The 24,586-nt window shown below is 46.9% G+C and overlaps 1 protein-coding gene across 1 annotated transcript; it reads left to right on the top strand.

Moving 5' to 3' along the window:
* The first annotated feature begins 5,803 nt into the window (after positions 1–5,803).
* On the top strand, positions 5,804–23,657 carry LOC102462091 (BRI3-binding protein-like). Its single transcript, XM_075917378.1, has 3 exons — positions 5,804–6,230; positions 8,587–8,689; positions 17,515–23,657. Exons 1-3 carry the CDS (start codon positions 6,048–6,050, stop codon positions 17,922–17,924), a joined length of 696 nt encoding a protein of 231 aa, XP_075773493.1. The 5' UTR covers positions 5,804–6,047; the 3' UTR covers positions 17,925–23,657.
* The last annotated feature ends 929 nt before the right edge of the window (positions 23,658–24,586 follow it).

Here is a 24,586-nt window from a genome sequence, read left to right as displayed (position 1 = left end):
GCACACATCCATCAACTGCTACCCGTCCCTTTCCTTTCTGAGGGGGCCCCTTATGGTCCGGCCTCTGATTGCTGGAGAGTGCTGCAGCCAGCACTGCCATCTGCTTCTGCGCTCTCTTATCTTCCCTCCTCTATTACTTCTCTAAGGGGGTACTGATGGTATGATGATCCCAGATCTGATGGGCCTTTTCGCAAGAAGTATTTTTTTGCCCGAATTGAGTAGTCTACCCTGTTGGCTCAGCCCCCCTCACTTCAGCCTCTGCAGGGGGGGCTGAAGTGAATCCAGGACCAGCAGGAGTCTGATAAGGGGGGGGTAACTTTTCAGATGTAAGTTCACTTATGATTTCAGAGTTACTGTTTCCTCCTGAAGTGGCAGGAGAGGAACAATTCTCATTCTCTCTAATAGGGCTAGACCCTCCTGAAGAAGAAGGGGGTTTCCTCTTCTTTCCATAGGGATCAAATTCCTCATCACTAGAGGGAGCCAGTATTCCAGGGCTTTTACCTCTCAAGGTCTTTGCTTTTGCAGCCATGACCTTACACACACCCATACTACATTTTAATATCCATTTTGGTCGATCTGGACGTGGAATAACCAACAATCAATATATGGGAAGTGATCCCACTGTCCGTCCCGCGTCACAACGCTATGTGTTAGGGATACCAGGTTTACATCAAAGGAGCCCGTATCTGGCCATCCGACACCAAAAGTAGGCCACTCAAGTTGACAAAATTTAATTAACTCATCTTTTGCCATTTTTACTCTATAGTCACTTTTAAAATTACTAAAATTCTGTAACATGCATCCCAATGGGGTTGCAGAGTTTTCTATCCGGGAACTTCCCGAACCCATGTCTATACATTTATTATACACACACATGCAGGCAACAAGCTTTCACCACGGCTCCGTGTGTCGATGGAATGACACCACACCAGCTTTTAGCGTCCGAACTCAGAGGGTCCAGCGCTTGGCTGTCTCACTAGAGACACCGGTGTGCCCTTATGGAGCCGTGACACTTAAGACGGGCCTATCAAACAGTAACAAATATAGACAAACAGGGGGCTTAGAGACTCGCTGGGTCACGAGGTTCGGCTGACCCCCCTTGCAATCAAGAAATCCTGGTCATCGGGTTTCCCCTTGCAGGATTCTTGGGGCGGCTGGAGTCAGCTTAAGTCTCAGACCTGGTCAGCGACAGTCATGCTTACACACAAACCTGTGGTTTCACAATTTAGGTTTCCAACAAATCATTAAAACAAAGAACAAGAGTACTCCTACTAAAAACAAAAGCAATCCACTGGAGTTTTCCTAACTCCTCATAACTTCCCCACGCAACCCACAGGTTCATGGTGTCCCTTCTGGGGCTTACAGAGGCTTTTACCATTCGGGTGCGACCCGCCTACCCTATACGTGTTTTCCTACCGGATACACCGTGTTTATTCGAAGTTCCTACTGTCCTCGAAGGACAGTTCTCGAATTACCAACACTACCCAAAACACAGGGAATTATCGGTATACTCACTCTGTCTCTGCCCCGGCGCCTTCTCTTCGGACCTTACAGCCTAGTTGACTCATTCAATAGAGACTCCTTTAACTTTCCGGATGTCCCGACTCACGCTTTCGGTGCCGTGACGGACTCAAACAGTCCGGTGCGCACTTCACGGTCACCTACGGCGAATCTTGTCGTCCGACTCCGGAGTAGTCCAAGGGATGTCCCATCTGGGTCGCCAATTTGTTGCATAAATTGCAAGGTTTCGTCCCCTTGGAGGCTAGTCTGATTTACCCCAAGAAGAGAGTCACACTTTCAGGCTGGGTCCAACTCAAGTTTATTGGTTGCAACCAAGGTACGGCTAAGGAACTCAATGTTCAGATCAGAGCCGACCCCCAACATCTCATAGGCAGGGGTTTTTATAGGGTTCACATCTTTCCTGGTTTAGGTGCCTTAACATGATAGGTTACTTCATCTTTGACATTTAGCATTCCTATAGGTCAGGTTAATTTTCCAAATGAGGTTAAATACAGTGCCTACTTGCTGAACAATGGGCAAGCCATACTTCCCTTTTTCCTTTCCTGCTTGAGCCGGTCACAAGTTTAAAGGATGTGGAATCTATCCATATCTCCACTTAACAGAAGACTGGTTTCACTTCCCCTCGTCTCCTTATTATAAGTTATTACCTGTGACAGGCCTTGACCTTTGTCATGTCTTACTCCTATACAAATAGCAAATATATCTAATCATTAGCAATGTATGTATATTGTACGTGCCCCTCATAGGGGAATCAATGGCTCCGGGGGATTTGACTTCCCTTTTACACATCAGGGGCAGCAGGCACCAGGGGAGCTGATGGAGCAAGAGGAGGAGACATGGCAGGAGAGGGAAAAGGTAGAGGTTTATGAGATATTTATTAATAACTTGGGTGCCACAGTGGCACATCCAAACAAGCCACATGAACTCCATACTGGTGCACAACACAAAATTCATTCTGCTCATGGGAGGAAACACTTAGAGGGAACACTTCCCCCAGTCTCTCCGCCCCCAAGTTAATGTCACACACATTGGGTTAATGCAAGTGCAGGATAGTTGCATGAGGGGGGTTTGGTGGGGGCCAAATTAATCCCTGTTGGTAGGAGGATGGTGGGAAGAGTCCTTAGAGGGGGGTCACATGACACCTTTTACTTCTGGTTATGTGCCCATCTTGCCCCCAGTGTTACCTCCTGAGGTGTGACCAATGGGAATCAGGGGGTGTGGCCAATGGGGGTCAGGGGTCAAGGGTGTGGCTAATGGGGGTCAAAGAGTACATTTAAAAAATTTCTTTGGGTGCACACTCTAATGAAATGTGCTGCACACGCCTATGGGAAGGGCTATTTCCTGATGGTGCTGCAGGCCCTTGTCGACCACCATGGGCAGTTCACGGACATTTTTGTCAGGTGGTCGGGCAGGGCGCACAATGACTGCGTATTTAGAAACTCCAGCCTCCACCAGAAGCTGGAGGCTGGCACATTCTTCCCCCAGCGTGACTTTGGGGTTGGGGACATGCAGGTGCCACTGTGCATCATGGGGGACGCAGCCTACCTCCTCATGCCGTGGCTGATGAAGCCCTACACTGGCGACCTGGACCCCAGCAGGGACTAATTCACTGCGCACCTCAGCTGGGCCCACATGCAGGTGGAATGTGCCTTTGGGCACCTGAAGGCGAGGTTCAGGTGCCTCCTGACCCACCTCGATGTGAGGGAGCACAACATCCCCAAGGTGGCCTCTGCATGTTGTGTTCTCCACAACATTGTGGAGAGGAAGGGGGAGGCCTTCTACTGGGGTTGGGGACAGAGTCCGGCTGTGAAGGGAGGGCCTACAAGCAGCCATGCACAGCTGCCATCCGCCAAGCTCATCAGTTGGGGGTGCACATCCAGGAGGCCCTGAGGGAGTTTCTCTCAAGGACCCCAGTAACTCTCCCCAGGGCCTCCCCACTAGGGGCCTGTGCCTTGCTCCACTGTACCTTTTGCACCACAACCCCTCCCTTCCCCTCTTCCCTGTACTCTCAATAAACACACCAGTTGTGAGTTGAACAAAAGACACTTTGTATTTTTTATAATAAAATAAACTGGGGAGGAGGGGGGCTCAGGGCTGGGAGTGGTGCGTGGTGTGGCTGGAAGTATCACCTTGGGTCCGGGGACCTCAGCAATCTTGGGGTTGGGTGGATGGGCAGGAGGGGGGATGGAGTGGGGTCAGAGATGGCAGGGGGAGGAGGCATAGGCATAGCAGGGGGAATGGGCATAGCAGGGGGGGGCAGGAGAGTGGGAGACAGGAGCAGGGACAGCAGCTGGGTGTGCCATCTTTTCCTGCATGATGGCACACATGTTGTCGCCCTGCCGCACAAGCTGGTCCCACAGAGCTTCTGGGCCAGGGTCTGCTGCATGTTGCGCAGGATGCCCACATGCTGCCTCATGAGGTCCTCATGGACCCTTGTGTGCTTGTGGCTACCCTGAGGTTGGGTGGCTGCCTCGGCTGGCGTGGATCACCCTTCAGCGACAGCTGGTCTGGCTGTGGAAAATAAAGAGGGAGAGGTGGTCAGTCATCCATGTAGACACTGTCCCTGAGGCCATGCCCCCCCCGTGAGCAGTGAGCAACAGTCCATGGCCCAGAGGACGGGGATGTCCCAGGAGCAAGGCCATGTGTGGCCTGAACAGTGGGCCATGCCTCACAGGGGCCCCAAGGTGTGTACCCCGCCCTGGGGAGTATAGAATAGTTGACTAACCAATAAGAATTCATGAGGTTACTCAACTATTCAATTAACCGATCTTTAACATCCCTAGTTCTATACAAAGAACTGCATGGAACTGCTCTCTGTAGGACGATGCTATGTCTGGTAGCAGTTTCTTACAGGATCAGTCCCTTAGGATCATACAGAATAGTGATAGAAATGTAGCCGTGTTAGTCTGGGGTAGTTGAAGCAAAATGCAGGACAATGTAGCACTTTAAAGACTAACAAGATGGTTTATTAGATGATGAGCTTTCGTGGGCCAGACCCACTTCCTCAGATCAAATAGTGGAAGAAAGTAGTCACAACCATATATACCAAAGGATACAATTAAAAAAAAGTGAACAAATATGAAAAGGACAAATCACATTGCAGAACAGAAGGGGGATGCGGGGGGGTGGGAAGGGGGAGGAAGGAAGGTAAGTGTCTGTGAATTGCTGATATTAAAGGTAGGGAGAGTGGGATGTTAGTGAGTTAATGGTATTACAGGTGATAATTGGGGAAACTGTCTTGGTAATGGGTGAGAAAGTTCAAAGTCATCACCTACAACCCCCAACTTAAACCTGTACAACACATCATCAATAAACTACAGCCTATATTGGAACAGGATACCATACTCAAAGAGGCTCTGGGAGACAGACCCATAGTCTCCTATAGACAACCACCTAACCTCAAGATGATTCTTACCAACCACCACAGGACATACCACACTAATACCAACCCTGGTACCTTCCCTTGCAACAAACCCCGTTGCCAGCTTTGTCCACATATTCATTCTGCTGATACCATTATTGGACCTAACCAAGTGAGTTATAAGATCAAGAACACATATTCCTGCGCCTCCAGAAATATAATCTACGCTATCATGTGCCGAAAGTGTCCGTCTGCTATGTACATTGGACAAACATCTCAGACACTTCGCCAAAGGATTAATGCCCACAAAACAGATATCAGACAAGATCACAAAGAGAAAACAGTTTCTTGCCACTTTAACCAGAAAGGACACTCTCTAAATGACTTAGCCACCTGCATTCTGCTACAAAGACCTTTTACATCTGCACTTGAAAGGGAATCCTCTGAACTGTCATTCATGTTAAAATTCGACACTTACCAACAAGGACTTAACAAGTCTTTGAACTTTCTCACCCATTACCAAGACAGTTTCCCCAATTATCACCTGTAATACCATTAACTCACAAACATCCCACTCTCCCTACCTTTAATATCAGCAATTCACAGACACTTACCTTCCTTCCTCCCCCTTCCCACCCCCCCGCATCCCCCTTCTGTTCTGCAATGTGATTTGTCCTTTTCATATGTGTTCATTTTTTTTAATTATATCCTTTGGTATATATGGTTGTGACTATTTTCTTCCACTATTTGATCTGAGGAAGTGGGTCTGGCCCACGAAAGCTCATCATCTAATAAACCATCTTGTTAGTCTTTAAAGTGCTACATTGTCCTGCATTTAGGATCATACATATCAGAAATTGCTATCGGTAGCACATTCCTACAAGGGAGCAGCTTTCTACATAGGTGATCAGCGTGCAGTCAGTGTGTCTTGTGAAGTGTGTGTGTTGCGCTGAAGGGGCCTGTCACTCGGTTGGGCGAGGTGCCCCGCAATGAGGGCCGCCGCGCCCGGGCTCGCGGCTGCTCCTGGGACGACGGGGGTGTCTCTCGCACTCCACCTCCTTCACGCAGGGGGCGCTGCAGCCGCCGCGTGGCGGGATGATACTGGGAACTGCGGTTCTTGGCTCCGCGAGGGCCGGCGGCAGCGTCTGGTGCTAAGTGCTTCGGGATGAGCGACATGGTTGTGGTAGGTAGGTTGTTGCTCTTCCTCTTGCTGCTGGTGGGACCCAGCACCTGGGCGGCCCGGAGTCGGGGCGCCGACAAGCAGAACAGCCTGCGCCGGGTGGCCAGCGGCGTCTACCAGGGGGTGAGCAGCCTGTGCGGCGAGGAGAACATGCGGGTCTTGCAGAAGGTGAGAGACCGCCCCCCCCCGCCGAGCCGCTGCTAGCGGGGTGCGGAGAGTGCGCGGGCCTTGCGAGACATCCCAGCCCCCGCCCACTGACCCTTCCATGCCGCTCGCCGCCCTGTTCCCGCCTTCGGGCGCTCTCCGCAGAACTGCTGTCCTTCCGCTGCCCAGAGTCGGCCGCGCCGGTCTTTTGTACAGAGCTGCTTCCTTGTAAGACTGTGGTACTGATAACAGTTTCTGATTTGTACGACCCCGGCCTTTTGGGAACTAACGCTGTACAGGAGCCGCGGTGTGTCTGCCCGAGGTGCAAGTAGGGATGAAGCACCGCCGAGGCCGCTTCCCCTTCGTTGCTTTCCTACTCCGAAGCGTCTCTGGGTTGGTTATATGTGGTGAGGCTGGAAGGGGGGAGGTTTGGCGCGCGCACTTTTCCGTGTGCTTTATGAGCAAAGAAACAGGGCCCCCCCCCCCCCCATTGGACGTTTCTTTCTCCTCCGCCGTAAGGATTAAGCAGCAGAAAAGAGCCTTCAGGAATACCTGAAGGGCAGGGAGGGCATTGCGAGCTGCTTGGCGCAGCAACCAGCTGCCTGGCTCCCTCTGTGGGTGGCTGCGTTGCATCTCTAATCCCACCAGCTAGGTTCGTACTGCTTACATTGAAGCAGTGGCCAAAGCCAGTGGGACGCATATGTGTTTTGTTTGCTTTGCAGCTGCAGTTTGATCAAATATGCCCATTTTAGAGCATGTGATTCGTTTAGGGTAAGTGCTTTTAATGTTTGCAGGCAAGTCAAACATGTTAATGGTAGTAAAACAGAGAGTCCTCTGATGTCTAGTGTTCTAAAACAAAGGAAAACCATTGGAAAACTCCTTTCCATCTCCAAAAATGAATGCAAAGTCTTTTGCTTCCTCCTTGTTGTTAATACAGATAGAAGTGTGGATGAATTATTACTCTCCCAGCACTAGTGTAAGTTAGAAGTAATAGTAAACAATTTATACAAAGAATATATTTCAGTTTTGTCAGTGCTTTTTGAGATATGCTTTACTGTATTGAATACAAACAATTCTATATCGGAAAGAATCAAGACACATCAGGAAGGAAGAGAAGAAAATGTGTTCAGATAAGACTGTTGAAATTATATAAAAGAGAGAGACAGACTGAGCTGGATGTCGTTAGCAGGCCAGAGGAAGGTTCTTGCATAATAAATAACTGATAGTTATGTTAGGGGGTAGCATGAAAGATACAGTTACTAGATTAGAGCATTGTTTCTCAAAGTGGTCCCCAAAACCACTTTGAGAGAGCTGTTAACTGGCTGCTCCAGTGTGTGTACTTACTGGTGCCCATTGGCTCCATTTCACTGTTTGCAGCCAAGAGGAGCCACAGGAAACGGCATGGGCTGGGCCGCTGCTACCTGCGGCTCCCCTTGGCTGCAAACTGCGAAACGGAGCCAATGGGAGCCATGAGGCTCTGTGGCTGCAGCACCAGTAAGTAAACACACCGAAGCAGCCAGTTAACAGGTTTCTCAAAGTGGTTTCGTGGACCACTTTGAGAAACACTGGATTAGAGGAAGCAAACTGGCAAATATCCATCTTTTTCATTTATAATCAGTTAGCTTTTTGTTCAAGAAGTTTATAGTGGTAGCCTTCTGGAGGCTGTTACTATTGTTGGCAAAATTTTGACCTGAAAACTTGGTGTAGCTTTGAGAGGCTGCAGGTGTTTTTCCCAGTTTTGTGTGACACTTCTCAGGGATTCATGTCTCAAGGATTGCTATTCTTAAGGGATACATGCAAGAACTGAAATAAAACTAACAAGTATTGTAATGTTGAAAACAAATTTAGATTAGGCTGTTCCCAATGGAAACCAAATCAGCCTTCAGGTGTATTCATTTTCTCATTCAGTCTTCTAACTTCACAATTCCCAATCTGAACTCCCTCTGTATCATAGTAACATAAAGGTATGTTAATTTACTGAATTGAATGAGTATAACTTGCACTGTCAGTAAAGTTTTGTGTAGATATTGATTTTAGACACGTCAGGTTTTCAGTAAATATCTGAGAATTGCATTGAGACAGTTTTTGGTTTTCACAACCAGTTAAGGACTTTTTGCAAATAACATGCGAATATGAACAAGCAGGTGAACAAAAACCTATCTTAAGTCAGTTTTTCCTGTAATCTGAAAGGGAAGAGAGATTTGCTACATTTATTCTTAAAACACTTGGAGGCCCTCCGATACTATGGTAATGGGAAATATATATGTACCTTGACTGATCACAAAAATATTTTTGATAGACTGAACATTGAATAAACTGTATAAACCCCTCAAGCTTGATTTCCAATGGCCATTCTTTACAGTAGCATTTTATTTTACAGTTTTTCTCTAGGCTGACAGAAAGATTTGTTTACGGTGTGGATGTATTAGTAGACACATTCTGGAGAATATGGACTGATGTGCTGGATGTTCTTGGAATTGATGGTAAGCACGATGACTGTTAAACCCAGAATTATGCAGGCAATCCTTATGGATGTGTTTAAATGTATGTTGAAGATGGAGAATATTAATACATTATGTATTATCTTTCATTCCTGTTCATTACATGCATCTACAAGTCATCCATTACTTCAGTTTCTGGGAGCACTTCCTAAGGTTTACATTTTGCCATTAATACTTCCAAACAAAAGAAGTAAAACAATCCTGCAAGTCTGCATTCTGTAGCCTTAAAGCAAAGACTAGAAAGAGATCTGACCAGTGAGCTAAAAAAAAAATCTAAGATCTAATAAACAACAAATGGTCTGGTAGCACTGTATAGACTAACAAAACATGTAGATGGGATCATGAGCTTTCATGGGCACAGTCCGCTTCTTCAGATGACCGGAGTTATGAGTTTAGGATGTGCAGACCCAAAATAAATAGGAGAGAAGGGCAGGAACAAAGAGCAGAGGGATTGAAAATATCAAAGGGAAAAACAAGTAGGCAGAGCTGGTGCCTATAAGCACCTGAAGATTGGATAGTTAAAAGGAAGCAGATAAGGATAAAAGGGAACTAACACAAGAATCCACACAGAGAGCTGTTGGCACCTTCATTGAATGTTAGGTAGGTAATGTCCCAGCCATCCATTGTCCCGATTGAGGAGATGATGATCAGAGTGAGAACTGAATTTGTGGATGCATTCTGGATGAATTGTAATTCTAATGCCTTCCTGTGTATTTGGCTAGTAGAACTGGTTTGTGACAAGACAGCCACCTGGAGATCTTTTAAGGAGTGATTAGGTAGATTGAAGTGTTCCCCAACAGGTTTCTGTATGTTCCCTTTACGTATATCTGATTTGTGTCCATTGATTCTTTCCTGTCAGGACTGTCCAGTTTGTCCTATATATATATATATATATATATATATATATATATATATATATATATATATATATATATAATATGTAGCAGTGGGGCATTGCTGGCATTTGATGGCATAGATCAAATTACTGGATGTGCAGTTGAATGATCCCGTGATTTGGTAGCTTATGTTGTTGGCTCCAGTAATGAATTTGCTTGTATAGATATGTGGACAGAGTTGGCACCACAGCTGATTGCGCGGCTGGGTTCCTGGATGCTTATGTTGTGGCTGTGTAGCATGGTTACTGGAAATAATTTGTTTCAGGTTGGGGGGGGTTGTCTGAAAGCAATAATAGGCTTTTCCCTCAAGTCCTCTGAGAGTGAGGGAATCATTTTCCAAGATGGGTTACAGCTTGGCTGTGTCTACATTGGCACCCCTTTCCGGAAAAGGGATGCTAATGTAGACTTCGGAATAGCAAAATCCGCGGGGGATTTAAATATCCCCCGTGGCATTTGCATTTACATGGCTGCCGCTTTTTTCCGGCTTGGGGATAAGACGGAGAAAAGCGCCAGTCTAGACGTGATTCTCCGGAAAATAAGCCCTTTTCTGGAGGATCTCTTATTCCTACTTTCAAGTAGGAATAAGAGATCCTCCGGAAAAGGGCTTATTTTCCAGAGAATCACGTCTAGACTGGCGCTTTTCTCCGGCTTATCCCCAAGCCGGAAAAAAGCGGCAGCCATGTAAATGCAAATGCCGCGGGGGATATTTAAATCCCCCGTGGATTTTGCTATTCCGATGTGTCTAATCTGCATCCCTTTTCCGGAAAAGGGGTGCAGTGTAGACACAGCCCTTGTGTATAATGCGTTGGAGGGGTTTGAGCTGTGGACTACAGTAAACTTCTGATAATCTGGCACCCTTAGGACCCAGGGGGTGCCGGATTATCAGATATGCCGGACTATCAGAAGGGGGGGGCTATGAGGGGTCTGGGGTGGGGTGGGGGGATGCTAACCCAGACCCCCTCATAGCCCTCCCTTCTGATAGTCCGGCTCTGCCCCAGGAGTCCCCGATTCAGCCGCTGCTGGTCAGCTTCAGCAGCGGCTGAATCGGGGGCGCCTGCAGCAGAGCAGCTGGGGTGCTGCTGGGTTGGTCCGGTAGCGCCGACCCTTGGCGCCCTGAGACCAACCCGTCAGCACCCCAGCTGCTCTTGGGGACGCCTGGGGCAGAGCAGCTGTGGTGCTGACGGGTTGGTCCCGCAGCGCCGCTCCTCGGCACTACTGGACCAACCCAGCAGCACCCCAGCTGCTCTGCCCCAGGTGTCCCCAAGTCAGCTGCTGCTGAAACTGATCAGCGGCTGATTCCAGGAAGCTGGGGCAGAGCAGCTCTGTCTTGGGCTTCCTGGAGTCAGCCGCTGGTCAATTTCAGCAGCGGCTGAATCCAGGACAGCTGGGGTGCTGCTGGGTTGGTCCTGCAGTCCCGAGGGGCAGCGCTACTGGACCTCCCAGGCAGCACCCCAGCTGTTCTGCCCCTTGCTTCCCGGATTCAGCGCTGGTCAGTTTTAGCAGCGGCTGAATCGGGGAAGCTGGGGGCAGAGCAGCTCCAATGGTCTGGCTGCCCGGAGCACTTCCGGGTTCCTGATGGTGCCGGACCATCAGGAGTGCCGGACCGTCAGATGCCGGACCATTGGAGTTTTACTGTATATGTAATATGTGGAATTCTGTTGTTTTCTCTTTTGGGTCTGTCTTGAAGTAGTTCATGTCTGGGTACTTTTTTGGCTCTGTCAGTCTGTTTTTTCACTTCTCCAGGTGGGTATTTCAGTTTTAGGAATGCTCTGTAAAGATCCTGTAGGTGTTTCTCTGTCTGGGATCAGAGCAAATCTGTTTGTATCTTAGGGCTTGGCTGTATACAATAGATTGAGAAATGTGTCTGGGATGGAAGCTGGAGGCATGAAGGGAAGTGTAGCGGTCGGTGGGTTTCCGGCATAGGGTGGTGGAAATTTGTCCGTTATTCAATTGTACTGTAGTGTCCAGGAAGTGGATTTCTCGTGTGGACTGGTCCAGGCTGAGGTTGATGGTGGGGTGGAAGTTGTTGAAATCCTTGTGAAATTCTTCAAGAGTCTCTTTTCCGTGGGTCCATATGATGAAGATTTATTTATTTATTTATTTATTTAAATATTTTTACCTCGCCTTTCTATTTAAAATATTCAAAGCGGCTTACAAGAGCAAACAAAAAAATACAAATATATAAAAATTTAAAATACAAGAATTTAAAATATGAGACCTCAGAGGGACATAACCAGCTAAAAACATATAGAGAGGAGGAACACACACATACAAACTCAAACATTAATAAAAGCACGAGTAAAAAGGGTGGCTTTAGCCTGACGCTGAAACAACGCTAGCGTTGGCGCCATGCAACTATCCCGAGGAAGAGAATTCCACAGCCTGGGAGCAAAAGCTGAGAATGCCCTGTTCCGCGTAGAAGTTAATCTTATCTCCACAAGTGGGGGAACACGAAGCAAAGCCTCCCCAGCTGACCTCAATCCCCGGGCAGGTTCATATGGGAGAAGACGGTCCTTCAGGTACCCCGGACCCAACTCATTTAAGGCTTTATAGGTCATAACTAAAACCTTAAATTGTGCCCGGAAACATACCGGAAGCCAGTGCAGCTGCCGAAGCACCGGCATAATGTGCTCCGTATAACGAGTGTTAGTTAAAACTCGAGCAGCCGCATTCTGGACCAGTTGAAGTTTTCGAAGGCTCTTTAGAGGCAGCCCCACATAAAGTGCATTACAGTAATCTAGTCGGGATGTAACAAGAGCATGGATCACTGTGGCCAAGTCATGTTTGTTCAGTAAGGGTCGCAGCTGGCGGATCAAACGAAGTTGCCCAAAGGCACTCCTGGCCACCGAAGAAATCTGATTTTCAAATGTTAAAAAGGGGTCCAGGAGGACTCCCAAGCTGCGCACCTGTTCTTTCAGGGGGAGAGTAACCCCGTCTAGAACAGGTGCCATGCCACATTCCCGAACAGATGGCCTCCTGATCCACAGGACCTCAGTCTTATCTGGGTTCAACTTCATCTTATTTGACTTCATCCAAACCATCACTGCCTCCAGACACCAATTTAGATCAGTCACTGCGACACCTGGTTCTAATGTCACAGGGAAATAGAGTTGGGTGTCATCTGCATATTGATGGCACCGTCCTCCAAAACTCCTTATGACCTCCCCCAGCGGCTTCATGTAGATGTTAAACAGCATAGGGGACAAGATGGAACCTTGCGGGACCCCATAGCACAATCGCCATGGGATCGAATAGCAGCCCCTTAGCTCCACCTTCTGAAAGCATCCTGATATGTAGGACCAGAACCATTGCAAAACAGTGCCTCTGATACCCAACTCTGCCAGGCGTCCCAGAAGGATATCATGGTCAATGGTATCAAAAGCCGCTGAGAGGTCTAGGAGAATCAACAGGGATGCACTCCCCTTGTCTATCTCCTGGCGTAAATCGTCTACCAGGGCGACCAAGGCTGTTTCAGTTCCAAACCAGGCCTAAAGCCAGACTGAAATGGATCTAAGTCGTCTGTTTCTTCCAAGAAAGCTTGGAGTTGCAGCACCACCACCCGCTCGAGTACCTTGCCCAAGAAGGGAATATTAGCAACTGGGCAATAGTTATTTAAGTCACATGGGTCTAGGGAAGTCGTCTTGAGTAACGGCTTTATCACTGCCTCTTTCAAGGCAGCAGGAACCATACCAGATCTAAAAGACGCATTAATAATCCCCTGGACCCAGCCAGTTATCCCTTCCCAGCTAGATTTAATAAGCCATGAAGGGCAGGAGTCAAGTGAGCACGTGGTCGGTCGCACTTCTCCAAGCACCTTGTCCACATCCTCAGTCTGCAATAGCTGAAACCGATCCAGAGAAAAAAGACTGGGTGGTGCGCTCAACACATTCTGTGCCCCACTTACACAGCAACCAGAGTCTAAATCCAACTGGATGCAGGCGATCTTATTAGCAAAATGCTTTGCAAACAGATCGCAGCGGGGGGCCAGAGGCTCCTCTATTTCGTCATGAATGCCAGACTGCAACAGGCCCCGCACTACTCGAAACAATTCCGCTGGACGGCATTGTGCGGATGCGATACGGGTGGAGAAGTAGCTTGTCTTCGCTGTCAGCACCGCCACAGAGTAAGCTCGCAGTTCAGCTCTAACCCACAGTCGATCGGACTCAGCTCTAGTTCTCCTCCAGCGGCATTATAGCCGTTGCACAGACTGTTTTGCTGCCATCAGCTCCCCAAAAAACCAGGGAGCAAACTTGGCTCGACTGGTCCGAAGAGGGCGCTTAGGAGCAATCATATCAACTGCCCCGGCTACCTCGGTGTTCCATGTTTCAACTAGGGTATCTACAGGACCATTTGCCATAATGGCTGAACAATCCCTCAGGGACCTCAGAAAACCATCCAGATCCATCAGCCTCCGAGGGCGGATCATCTTAATTGGTCCTCCGCCTCTGTGTAGGGGAAGGTCAGCAGATAGACTTCTTGGGATTAGGGATGTGGCTACACTCCCTTTGTCATGGACTGATCACTACCTGGTCAAGTTTAGACTATGGCCCTTAGTCCAAAAAACCAAATTGAGCGTATGACCTGCAACATGTGTTGGGTCAGTTATTTCAACGCCACGTCCGAGACCACGTCGGCCAGCTCGAGCAGAGCATCTGCCATAGAGCAAGGTGGGCGGTACACAAGCAGCGTACCCAACCTATCCCGGCCACCCAACATCAAGGACAGACACTCAAATCTGACACTTTGTTGGACCGCAACCCTAGCCAGTGAGATAGTATCTCGATAGACAATTGCCACCCCACCTCCCCGACCATTAAGCCACGGCTGATGCTGTACTGAGAACCCAGCCGGGCACAATTGGGAAAGGTCGACGCCTCCCTCCACTCTCAGCCAGGTCTCAGTGATACAAGCCAGGTCAGCCCCTTCATTCAGAATTAAATCCTGGATGACAGCTGTCTTCTGGGATACCGACCTGGCATTCAGCAACAGCACCCTCAGGGCTGATGGCCAGGTATTTAAGTTCCCAACATTTTTAAGGCTGGGAACAGGACCGGAAAAAGGAATAGCACATAACTGTCTAAACCTCATTCCCCTTGGCTGGCCAGTCCGGATCATACTTCCATATCTTCCCCTACCTGTCACAACTGCCATGATGCCATCTGAGCCCTCCTCCTTAGGCACCCCATCATTAAGAGAATGTTTATTGACTAACTAGCCAATTAGCCCGTCATAAGATGGGATTTTCAGGTCTCTCCTCCATGTCAGTCTTCTCTCCTGAGCCTCCGGTGTCTCGCTGTCTGTCTGTCTCTCTCTCTTCCTACTGCCTCCCCCCCCCCCCCCCCCCAGCTCTCCTCCGCCTCCTGCCTCTCTCTCTGTCTCTCTCTTTCTCTTCTCCTCCCCCTCCTGCCTCTCACTGCCTCTCACTCGGGGGACTGCAGAGCCCAAACAGCCGTTTGGGCACCACGCTCCCCGTGCTGCATGGGGAGCGTGGAGCCCAAATGGTCGCTTGCGCCACTTACTCCCACATGGCGGCCTGGCTGAGAGGCGCAGAAGTCAGCCAAGTCCCACTGCGGGAGGCAGGGCGGTGACATTCATGGCCGGGGGCAGGTCCTGGAGCTGCTGTCATGCCACATGTCACCACCCCACCCCCCTTCGCTTCCCGCCGTGGCGCTCGGCTGACTTCTGTGCCACTCAGCCAGGCCGCCACGGGGGAGCAAGCGGCTGTTTGGGCTCCCCTGCAGCGGCCCAGCTGAGCGGTGCAGAAGTCAGCTGAACACCACAGCGGAAAGCGAAGGGGGGCGGGACGGCGACGTACATGGCCAGGCCCCGCCCCCTGGCCGTGTATGTCACTGCCCCCCCCTTCTCCCGCTGTGGCGCTCGGCTGACTTCTGTGCTGCTCAACCGGGCCGCCGTGGGGGAGCAAGCGGCCGTTTGGGCTCTGCGCTCCCCATACAGCACCCCTGTGCTGCACGAGGACCGCGGTGCCCAAACGTCCGCTTGCTCCCCCGCGGCGGTCCGGCTGAGCGGCATAGAAGTTAGCCGAGCGCCACGGCAGGAGGCAAAGGACGTGACTCGGCAACAGCGCCGCCCAGAGGGAACAGCTAGCATTTCAGCGTTAGAGTCTCAGACATTGGGCTACTATATATATATGATGATGGAAATTAGGGATGTTAACATGGTTGTGTTTTTTCCCCTTCATGTAAACGTGTAACTACTGAAAATTTCAGCATTTACAAGCGGGGCAGGGGAGGTTGCATGCAGGAAGCTGGCTCCACGCAAGCACCACCCCCCTCCAGCACTGCTGCCTGATAGAGGCAGCAGCACAAGGGAGTAGGCGGCTCCACAGGAGCCGGCTTAAAAGCCGGCTTTTTGCGCATACCGGCTCCCTCCTGCACTGCTGCCTCTAACACAGAGGCAGCAACACAGGGCTGGGTGTAACCATGCATGTTAACCGATGAGTCCAGGCTCATTGGTTAACCGTGTACACAATTACACTTTCACATCCCTAATGGAAACCATGTTGAAGTTAATGGAGCACTTTTCTATAATGTGCTTTGCAATAGTTAGTAGTAGAATGTTCTCTCCATTTCTAACCTGATATCTTTGGTTTGACTGAATGCTTAGCTTTTTCCTAAACTAGGGCATGTTGAAGTGGTTTGCCTGTGTGCTCTAATATAAGCACAAATGAGTGTGTCACCATAAACATTTCCTAGGAAACAGCACCTTGCTCCAGCATTGTGTGAATTTTGAAGAAAAAGTTTGGGATATGTGGCTCTCTGATTACGGAGACTGTGCTTGTAATGCATATAGAGGAAAAATACACTTAACTTAGTTGGAAAAACATTTTAATTTTTTTTATTTTTTAATGGTTTTGGGATGTAGATTCCAAGAAGCTGAATAATTTTTATCAGTTTTGAATGCATATGGAGTTTCTGTCATCCATTTCTTTACAAGGTTTTGTTATTTTATTGCTTGTGGTGGGGAACCTAAGGTCCGGGGGTTGGATGCAGCCCCCAGCTTGCCTGGTTCTGGTCCCCAAGTCTTGGGGCTCCACCCTTAGCATTGGGGAACCTGCACTGGCACTCGAACCCCCTTGCCACTCCCCTGTGGGGCTGGAGCACACAATATCTACTAGCCTGCCCCCCCCCCCCCCCCCCCCAGGCTTTGGTGTGTGAGGGGAATGTGGGGAGTGTCGTCTTCTCCTTCTCAGTTGCAGTCGGGGGCTGTGTGGTGTCTTTTTTGCATCGCACTTGTGTGCAGCCCCTGATTGATTTTTCTGTGGGTCAGTGCCCCCGACCCAAAAAAGATTCCTCACCCTTGTTATTGCTGATAGTTAATCCTGTGGACTTCTTCCTCATCCCATTCCATCTAATAAAATGGAGTTGCTGCAGGAAAAGAAATACAGAGGGGTAAAAGGAAATAGAGGTAAGGAAAGGGTAGGAGAAAAAAGGAAGATGGGGCAAGGGAGAATTAAATCAAAGGGTAGAAATAGTTGAATACTGAAGGTGGATGTACTATTCTGTTATGTGATGCTGAATGCAGCTTAACAAATATCTAAAATTTGTTATATCTATCTTAACAAATAACTACATGAAACCCAAATTTACTCTTGATCTTAGTTCTAAACTTACGCCCTGGCCTAATGTGGCCCTCTCTCTAACTGAAGTGAATTCAGTTACAACCATAGAGATACTCTAGTGATTGCTGTGTTATGAAGGGGGTACATATATATTTATAAGTATTCAGGAACAGATGAACTTAGTCATTTCCCCTCCTTTTTAAAAAGTACGGCCTTGAAACTTCTGCAGTATGGCCCTTCACTAGCTATGCTCACAATTTACCACTTATTATCTTTGCCTTATGTAATTAAACTATCTTTTAATTTCTCATAAATTTGTTTTTATTTTTCAGCTTCCAACCTGACTCATTATTTCAGCCCTGCAGCAGTTGCCAACAACCCTACTCATGTGCTTCTGCTTATTGGTGCTGTTTTACTTGCCTATTGGTTTTTGTCTGTTTTCCTTGGATTCTTCTTCTCTCTTTTACATATGCTGTTTGGTCACTTCTTCTGGATTGTAAGAGTTGCTCTTTTTGCCGTCTCATGCGTGTACATCCTCCAGAAGTATGAAGGAGAACCAGAGCATGCAGTCTTGCTGCTGTGCTTTGTTGTAGCTGTCTACTTCATGACTGGGCCAGTTGGATTTTACTGGGGGAGAAACAGCCTGGAAGAGAAGATTGACCATATTGACAGTCAAGTTAGACTTCTGAACATACGTCTTACTAGGATAATTGAAAACATGGACAGAGCCAATGACCAATGAAATAAAACCTATAGATCACTTTAGACCAGCTCACTAGAAGGTTATTAAGCACTATCTTATTGGAAGCTACTAAGAAACAAAACCTCACATGGTAAAAATGTGCAATGTTAAAATTTTAGATCATGTGTTAAGAATAAGAGTAATTTATCTAGAGCAGTGGTCACCAACCAGTCGAGCACAGTGCCCCTAGGAGTTGATCACTGTGGCCAGCTGGCCGGGCGGCTGCCTCTCTTTGATCCAGCCCAGCTGGAGTGTGGCGCAACCTCAGCAGGCTGAACGCCACAGCCAGCTGGGCTGGAGCAAAGGGGTGGCTGCCCCTCTTTTTGTTAACTTGCCGGTTAGGGGACAGAGGCACACAGAGGCCTCCTGCTCTGGGATGGGGCAGGGCTGGGCCTGCTCTGCAGAGCCAAGGCTGGGCAGCCAGCACACGTGGCATGCCGGGGACCAGGCTACGCCACGCTGTTCCCTGTGGGCTGTGTGCAGGGTTGGGGAGTCCCTTCCCCAGCATCCCGCTGCACCCGGCTGGGCTGGAGGCAGCCCTGGGCTCTGCCTGTCCCAGCGCCGCTGCCTGCAGGCAAAGGGCTGGGCAGGGAAGAGAGACTGCCCCACCTCCTCTCCCCAGCGCTGCTCCCAGGATGCTATAAGTCCCAACGCTGCTGCCCTGCCGGTGAGTGCGCTGGGGGCACAGGACAGGGGGCAAAGGAGGATGCGGAGCAGGATGGGAGGGGGCAGGGGTTGCACTGGGGGACATGGGGTGATGCAGGGAATCAGGCTGGGGGGGGGATCATGGGGTTGAGGGGAGCAAGGCTGGAACAGAGGGAAGATGGGGGGGGATACAATTTTACTTTGCAGAAGCTGCACTTTCCTTTACTCCCCATTTCTTTGCCTCCCTCCCCAACTAGCTATTTGGCTGCATTTTCACCGTCTCACCTTTTCTGAGTTAGTCCCTTTCGTACCCCCACCCCACACCTCTCCTGCTGCCAAACTCTTTTCCAGACCCAGCCCTCCTCACCCCCTCCTGCCCAGATCCTGCATCCCTATCCCACTTGCTGGCAGCCTAAGGGGGTCCCCAAAATCCACGAACTCTGGAACCCCAGAAAAGTAAATCTGGCTTATGGGATGCTGTCACAGCTCAATCCCCTAACCTGACACTCTATGTGCAGAGATTGGGGGGGGGGGGGGGGGGGAGCAGCTAGCAGAATAGCCTCTGCAAAACCTCTGTCTCTGTGGTTCCCAGAGACAAATTTACTCAATCTCAGTCCCTCTGAGATTCAAAAAAGAAAACAAGACTGGTTCCTTGCTGCCACCACCCAAGTGATTCCAAGAAAAATCAGGGAAGAGATCACTTGGGAATCCCCTCCCTAAGGTAAAGCTCTCCCCTCTGCCCCAACCTCCGTTTTGCTTGGAGTTGGGAAAACCAAAGAGAATCCACAGACAACTAGGGACTCTGCCCTTGTAACTAGGCAATTAGTTCTAAGGGCACAACAATAAACCAATCCCGGTTAATTAGAAAAAAACCCAATCTTTTATTATCAAAACAAAACTACAGTTGCAAGCATAGTAAGTTGTCTAGATGGAAAGAGCCACCATGGCTATAGATACTCAGGGAAAGTCCCTGGGCTGTAATCCTTCGTTACAAAAGAGAAAAACAATTAGCCAGCTCAGACATGATTTCCAAACAAGGAAAACAATAAACCCTGATGGACTATCTAAACTTTTCCCTACTTACACATTTCAAGAAGTCTGTTCCTGGAGAGAGAAAGCATCTCCCTCAATACCTGGGAGAAACTGCCCTGATCTCAAACAAAGAAGAGAGAGAGGAAAAACCCCTCTTTCCCAGTTTGAAATTCCTACCTGCATTGTTGTTGGCTGACTGCCCCAAACCCCCACTAGCTGACACCTTTGCTAGGTACCTGAGTTAATTCCTTAGTCACCGGTTGTTGATCAGCACTCCTTCTGATCATGGCAAAAGCCCTGAACCTCCGTCCTCCCTGTCCCTTCCCCTCACCCCGTGGGGCTGGAGCACCAAAAGAGTGAGGTGTCTCAATTGCGGGGCACATCAGTGAGGGTTGGGGGTTTTGGGAGGAGTTTTGCATCTCACTTGTGTGGTCCCCAACTGATTTTTCCAAAAAAGGTTCCCCACCCCTGCCATAAATTAAGAAAACATTGAAAGCTTTTGTGTTGGACGTAGAATAAGGGTTGCCAGATGGTTGAACCAAAAATACCGAACCCCCCCCCCCCCCCCAAAAAAAAACAGCAGGGGAAAAAATTCTGTGTGTGTGGGGGGGGGGGGGGACTGAAGTTGTTGAGCAAAGGACTCTGAGACTTATTACGCAAAAAAACAAAACCAAACCAGCATGGCCCCTTTCAGAGTGAGTGCAGAGTTAGAATAGGGATAGGAACAGGGGAGTGGTTGAGCACTAAGACCCAGGGAAGGCATTGCTTCCCCTTGGTCTTTAGGCTTTTTGCCGGTGGCCATTTTGTGTTCTTGTTCAAACCAGAACTTAGTTTCCCTGCGGAACCAGGTAAGCATGGGGTCCGGGGGCGGGAGGCTGGGGGTGTCGGGGCCCGGGGGGGGAGGGCGAGGCTGGGGTTGCCAGGTGTCCGGTATTTTTCTGAATTTTACCGGACGGGGGCAAAAATACCGGACTGTCTGGGTCAATACCGGACACCTGGCAACCCTACATAAAATATTAATGTATGTCCAATTTAAAATGAAGTTTGATAAACTAACATGAGAAAATGAAAATGCTTAGTCTGTTCAATAATTTAAATTAAACTGTTCTCCCCAGCTGAAGCACTAGCAAAATGGCTCGGGTGTAATTATGTAATTAATGGTGAATTTTCATTAGCAACTGGTTTGGAGAGGTCGGGGCCCTCAAGAAAGGGGTGGGGTCTTGGGGAAGGGGTGGGGTAGGTCCTGGCTTGCCCTGACATTTAAAAAGTGATCTTGGGTGTAAAAAGGGACCACTGATACTATACACTCAGAATCATCTTGCCTCTTATTTTAGAAGTGTAATGTTAGTTGTATATTCAGAGAATTTTATCCATGACTAGAATTTTATCAGTGAATAAATGCTTACTTTTACAAGCATTTAAAAACATCTTTTTGTAGAGGTTTTTATAAAAGCAAATTGAGTGATCTATTTAAAATATTGAAGCTGAGCTGATCATTATGCAAACTTGACATTAAAAAAATCTTACCAAATGATTTTCTTGAGAAGTAGTGATTGTGGGTCCACTTGTTGTTTTTTTAATTGAGCATTCTAATTTACCGTGGACTTATTTCATTGCCTGAAGTTGCCTTTTCATATAGTATGAAGAATTATCTCTCATTTGAGGCCAAAAAAAAATCATTGTTCTTTTATTAGCAAGAAGGGGGTTAATTCATAAATCAGAAGCCCTTTAAAGCCATTCCAAATTGAAGAATCCATATGTGCTTTTCTTTCTTAGAAAAAAACCCCACTGAAGGCAAAGTCCATAATATGAAAAACTAAGCGCAGTTTAAAAAACAAAAATTGGTCTGAGGCTAAGAAATATAGCATGCTGGCAAACGTTCAGTGGCAGAACAAGTTTGTTCGATCTTCACAGTAAACCATTTTCCACACGGAGTGCATAGGAAGAAATAGGTTTTTTGTTTTTTTGTTTTTTAAATCTCAGGACCCATATGTGTCTTAAGAACAAAAAATGCGGTAGATAAAATACTTGCAAAGGCATTGTTGCTTAAAGCTTTCTCAGGACCAGTAAGCAGCAATAAATTATCTTGAGGAAAATACGGATTTTTTTTCTAACATTTTATTAGTCTTGTAGGTGCTTTTTTGCTTGAAGTCCATGTCTCCAGTGGATCTTTGGGGAGGTCAGTCACATTATGAGGAGTATACAAAATATGGGATTATTTCAAAGTGATGTCAGAGCTTTGAAGCAACTTTATTTTAGTGGGTGTATGTATTTGTATTCTCATGCTAACAAATTAGATCAAACTTTTTAAGACCGAGGAACGCCAAACATATATATATATTTTTTAGGAACACCAAGGATTTTTTTTGTTGAAGCCCCCCCCCCCCCCAAAAAAAAAGGGGGGTCAGGGGGAAAGTTATTGAGGGCCTTGGTGTTACTCATAAAAAAAAATTGTTTGGTGGTCCTCATCTTAAAAACATCCTTTAAGGGTGGCCATTTTGAATTCTGTTGTTCTCTGCGGTACACCTCCAACTGCCTCACGGCACGCCAGTGTGCCGCGGAACACAGTTTAAGAAACACCAAGTGAGATTACATCACCATCATTACAGAAGCACCCGTTCCTAATATTTTTAAAAAGCTGTGTAAAAGTAAAATGTAGTGCTGAGCCAAAAACTGCTATTTCACATGTGTATCCCTGTTTTCTTCAGAGGAGTTGCATAGATCCACCTGAGCAGAATTTGGCATTCTGTCTTCAACTTGCTGGATTTGGGTTTAATCAGGATTTTAAAATTTCATCAAATGTAATTTTTTTTGCAAATTTCCTTTTAATTTTTAATTTTGACACAAGATTATTTTAAAAATGCATGTTGCTTGCCTAATCTCTCTTGGTCTGTCCTATTAAACTTATCATACTATGATTTATTTTTAAATCCATGTTTATGGGCATTTTAAAATGTAGTTTGTTTTTTTTAAATCTTTGGCACCAACTTGTATCCGTGATCACTTAAAACTTAGTTAATTGGTATAACATGCAATTGACAGTATGTAGTGTGAGCCATTTTCATCTTTCATGCTATGAGTGGCCACCTATGCAAATACAAACACCCTGAATCCTAATGACTTTTTTTTTTAAATTGCACAGGTATCTGATTTAACAGCAAAACTAAAAACCATGCCTATAAAATGTATGTGCAGGCTTCCAGATTAATAATGCCATATTTAAACTGCAATTTAGTATTTTGTGTAACTAATGTTCTTCATTGTTAAAACTTTAAAAACCAGGTTAGGGTCCTGCAGGTCAACCCTGTGAATTCTAATGGATGTAGCACTGTTGACATCAGTGGGGCTATTCATAGTAAAAATCACTACCCTCAGTAGTGCTTAAAGGATCTGGGTACAAAGTAGACTCAACTTAGGTATTAAAGCCCCAATTTAGCCAAATGCTTTGCGAATTTGGGGCCTAAGGACTGAAGCCTGCAGTGTATAGTTGCGTTGTCTTCAGTGGGGCAATTCCTGGAAGAGGTGACCCGCACAAGTCAGTTCTGCATAATCGTGTCCTAAATAAGGAAATACGGGGACATATCACTGTCACCTGAAGTCTGTACATTCATGCCTCTTTTCTTTCCTCTGATTTATATTTTACATAAAATGTTTGTATTTTAGGTAATCTATTTTTAGTATTGAAGATAAAAACACAAAGATTAATATAAGAATAAAGAGTTGCATATTATAGATTTACATTAAAATGTTTCCATAAAATTTAATTTAGAATTATTTGTATATTGTTCCTATGTCTTTGTCACTTTTTTAGTTTCAGGCTTTTGTATCAGTGCTCTTCTCCCAAACTTGTCCACCCTGCTGTATGCAGGAAAAAATATTTTTGTGTTGACTTACATCTCATGTACAATGAAATGTTTCATTTTAAGCACAGTAGAAAATTTACAGTGTTCTAAACAGACAAGACAAATATGCTTAGGCATTTATTTAAAATTGGCTATTTTAATCAGCATTGTTTCCCAATATTCAGTTCTCAGGCTATGTTTAGACTGCCCCCTCTTGCGCAAAAAATATGCAAATGAGGCAAAGCATGGACTATGGCCGTGCCTCATTTGCATAATTAATGAGGCTCCGTTTTTGTGCAAAATGGAGCCTCATTAATTATGCAAATAAGGCACGGTGATAGTCCATGCTTTGCCTCGTTTGCATATTTTTTGCGCAAGAGGGGGCAGTCTAGACATAGCCTCAGTGTATAGTCTGCTAACCTCAGAAGTTATTTTGAAAGAGTACAAACAAAAATCAAATGATTGTACCTGAAAATGCTCTCAATTTAAGGTGTACAGTAGTAGGTGGGAGGCTAATCTGGTGATGTATTTAAGTTGTCTCAAGTTACTTTTTTAAATACATTTTACAAATATTTTTTCATACAAAGTTATGCCGTTTTCCTACTAGACTCTTCTACTCCATTCTTTATAATTCATTCTATAGGCAGTAATTGTGTTAATGTTGCCTTTTATCTGAGGGCTTCAGGTCACTTTACAAAGATGTGTAATTGCCCCATTTTACAAATACTCAAATTCTGTGCCTCAGTTTGCCTGATATGCCCAAGACTGCACAGCAAGTCAGTATCAGGGATAGGAATAAAACGGAGATCTCATGACATACAGTACTTTGCTCTAATCACTAAATGGCTCATTCTGAGATGGTCAGTAGTATCTTTGTATTTGTTGGCATAGTTTAACAAATCCTGTCATCCATTCTAGAGGCTAGTAATATTGAACTAACCCTTTTTATTGTTCTGTCTTCAGCAGCTATTTAGAAGAATTGCATCTTACTTATCAATAGACAGTAGTTTATGATGGACCTAAAGTTGTCTGGATTTAACAGAAATTCCACTTAACATCTTAAGTGTTTATTTGTCATAGTTAGGGCCTAATATCTGAAACTGTGTGTATTTCACAGCAACGTTCTGCAAAGCTTTATATTAG

This window comes from Pelodiscus sinensis, unplaced genomic scaffold (assembly GCF_049634645.1).
Source record: "Pelodiscus sinensis isolate JC-2024 unplaced genomic scaffold, ASM4963464v1 ctg45, whole genome shotgun sequence".
NCBI lineage: Eukaryota > Metazoa > Chordata > Testudines > Trionychidae > Pelodiscus > Pelodiscus sinensis.
This window is presented reverse-complemented; position numbering and strand designations above follow the sequence as displayed.

Bases quoted from the DNA above. Each gene is read 5' to 3' on its own strand.
- LOC102462091 (XM_075917378.1), top strand. From the start codon at position 6,048: ATGAGCGACATGGTTGTGGTAGGTAGGTTGTTGCTCTTCCTCTTGCTG. The intron at 6,231-8,586 runs GTGAGAGACCGC...TTTATTTTACAG, and splicing joins ACATGCGGGTCTTGCAGAAG to TTTTTCTCTAGGCTGACAGA. The intron at 8,690-17,514 runs GTAAGCACGATG...TTTATTTTTCAG, and splicing joins GGATGTTCTTGGAATTGATG to CTTCCAACCTGACTCATTAT.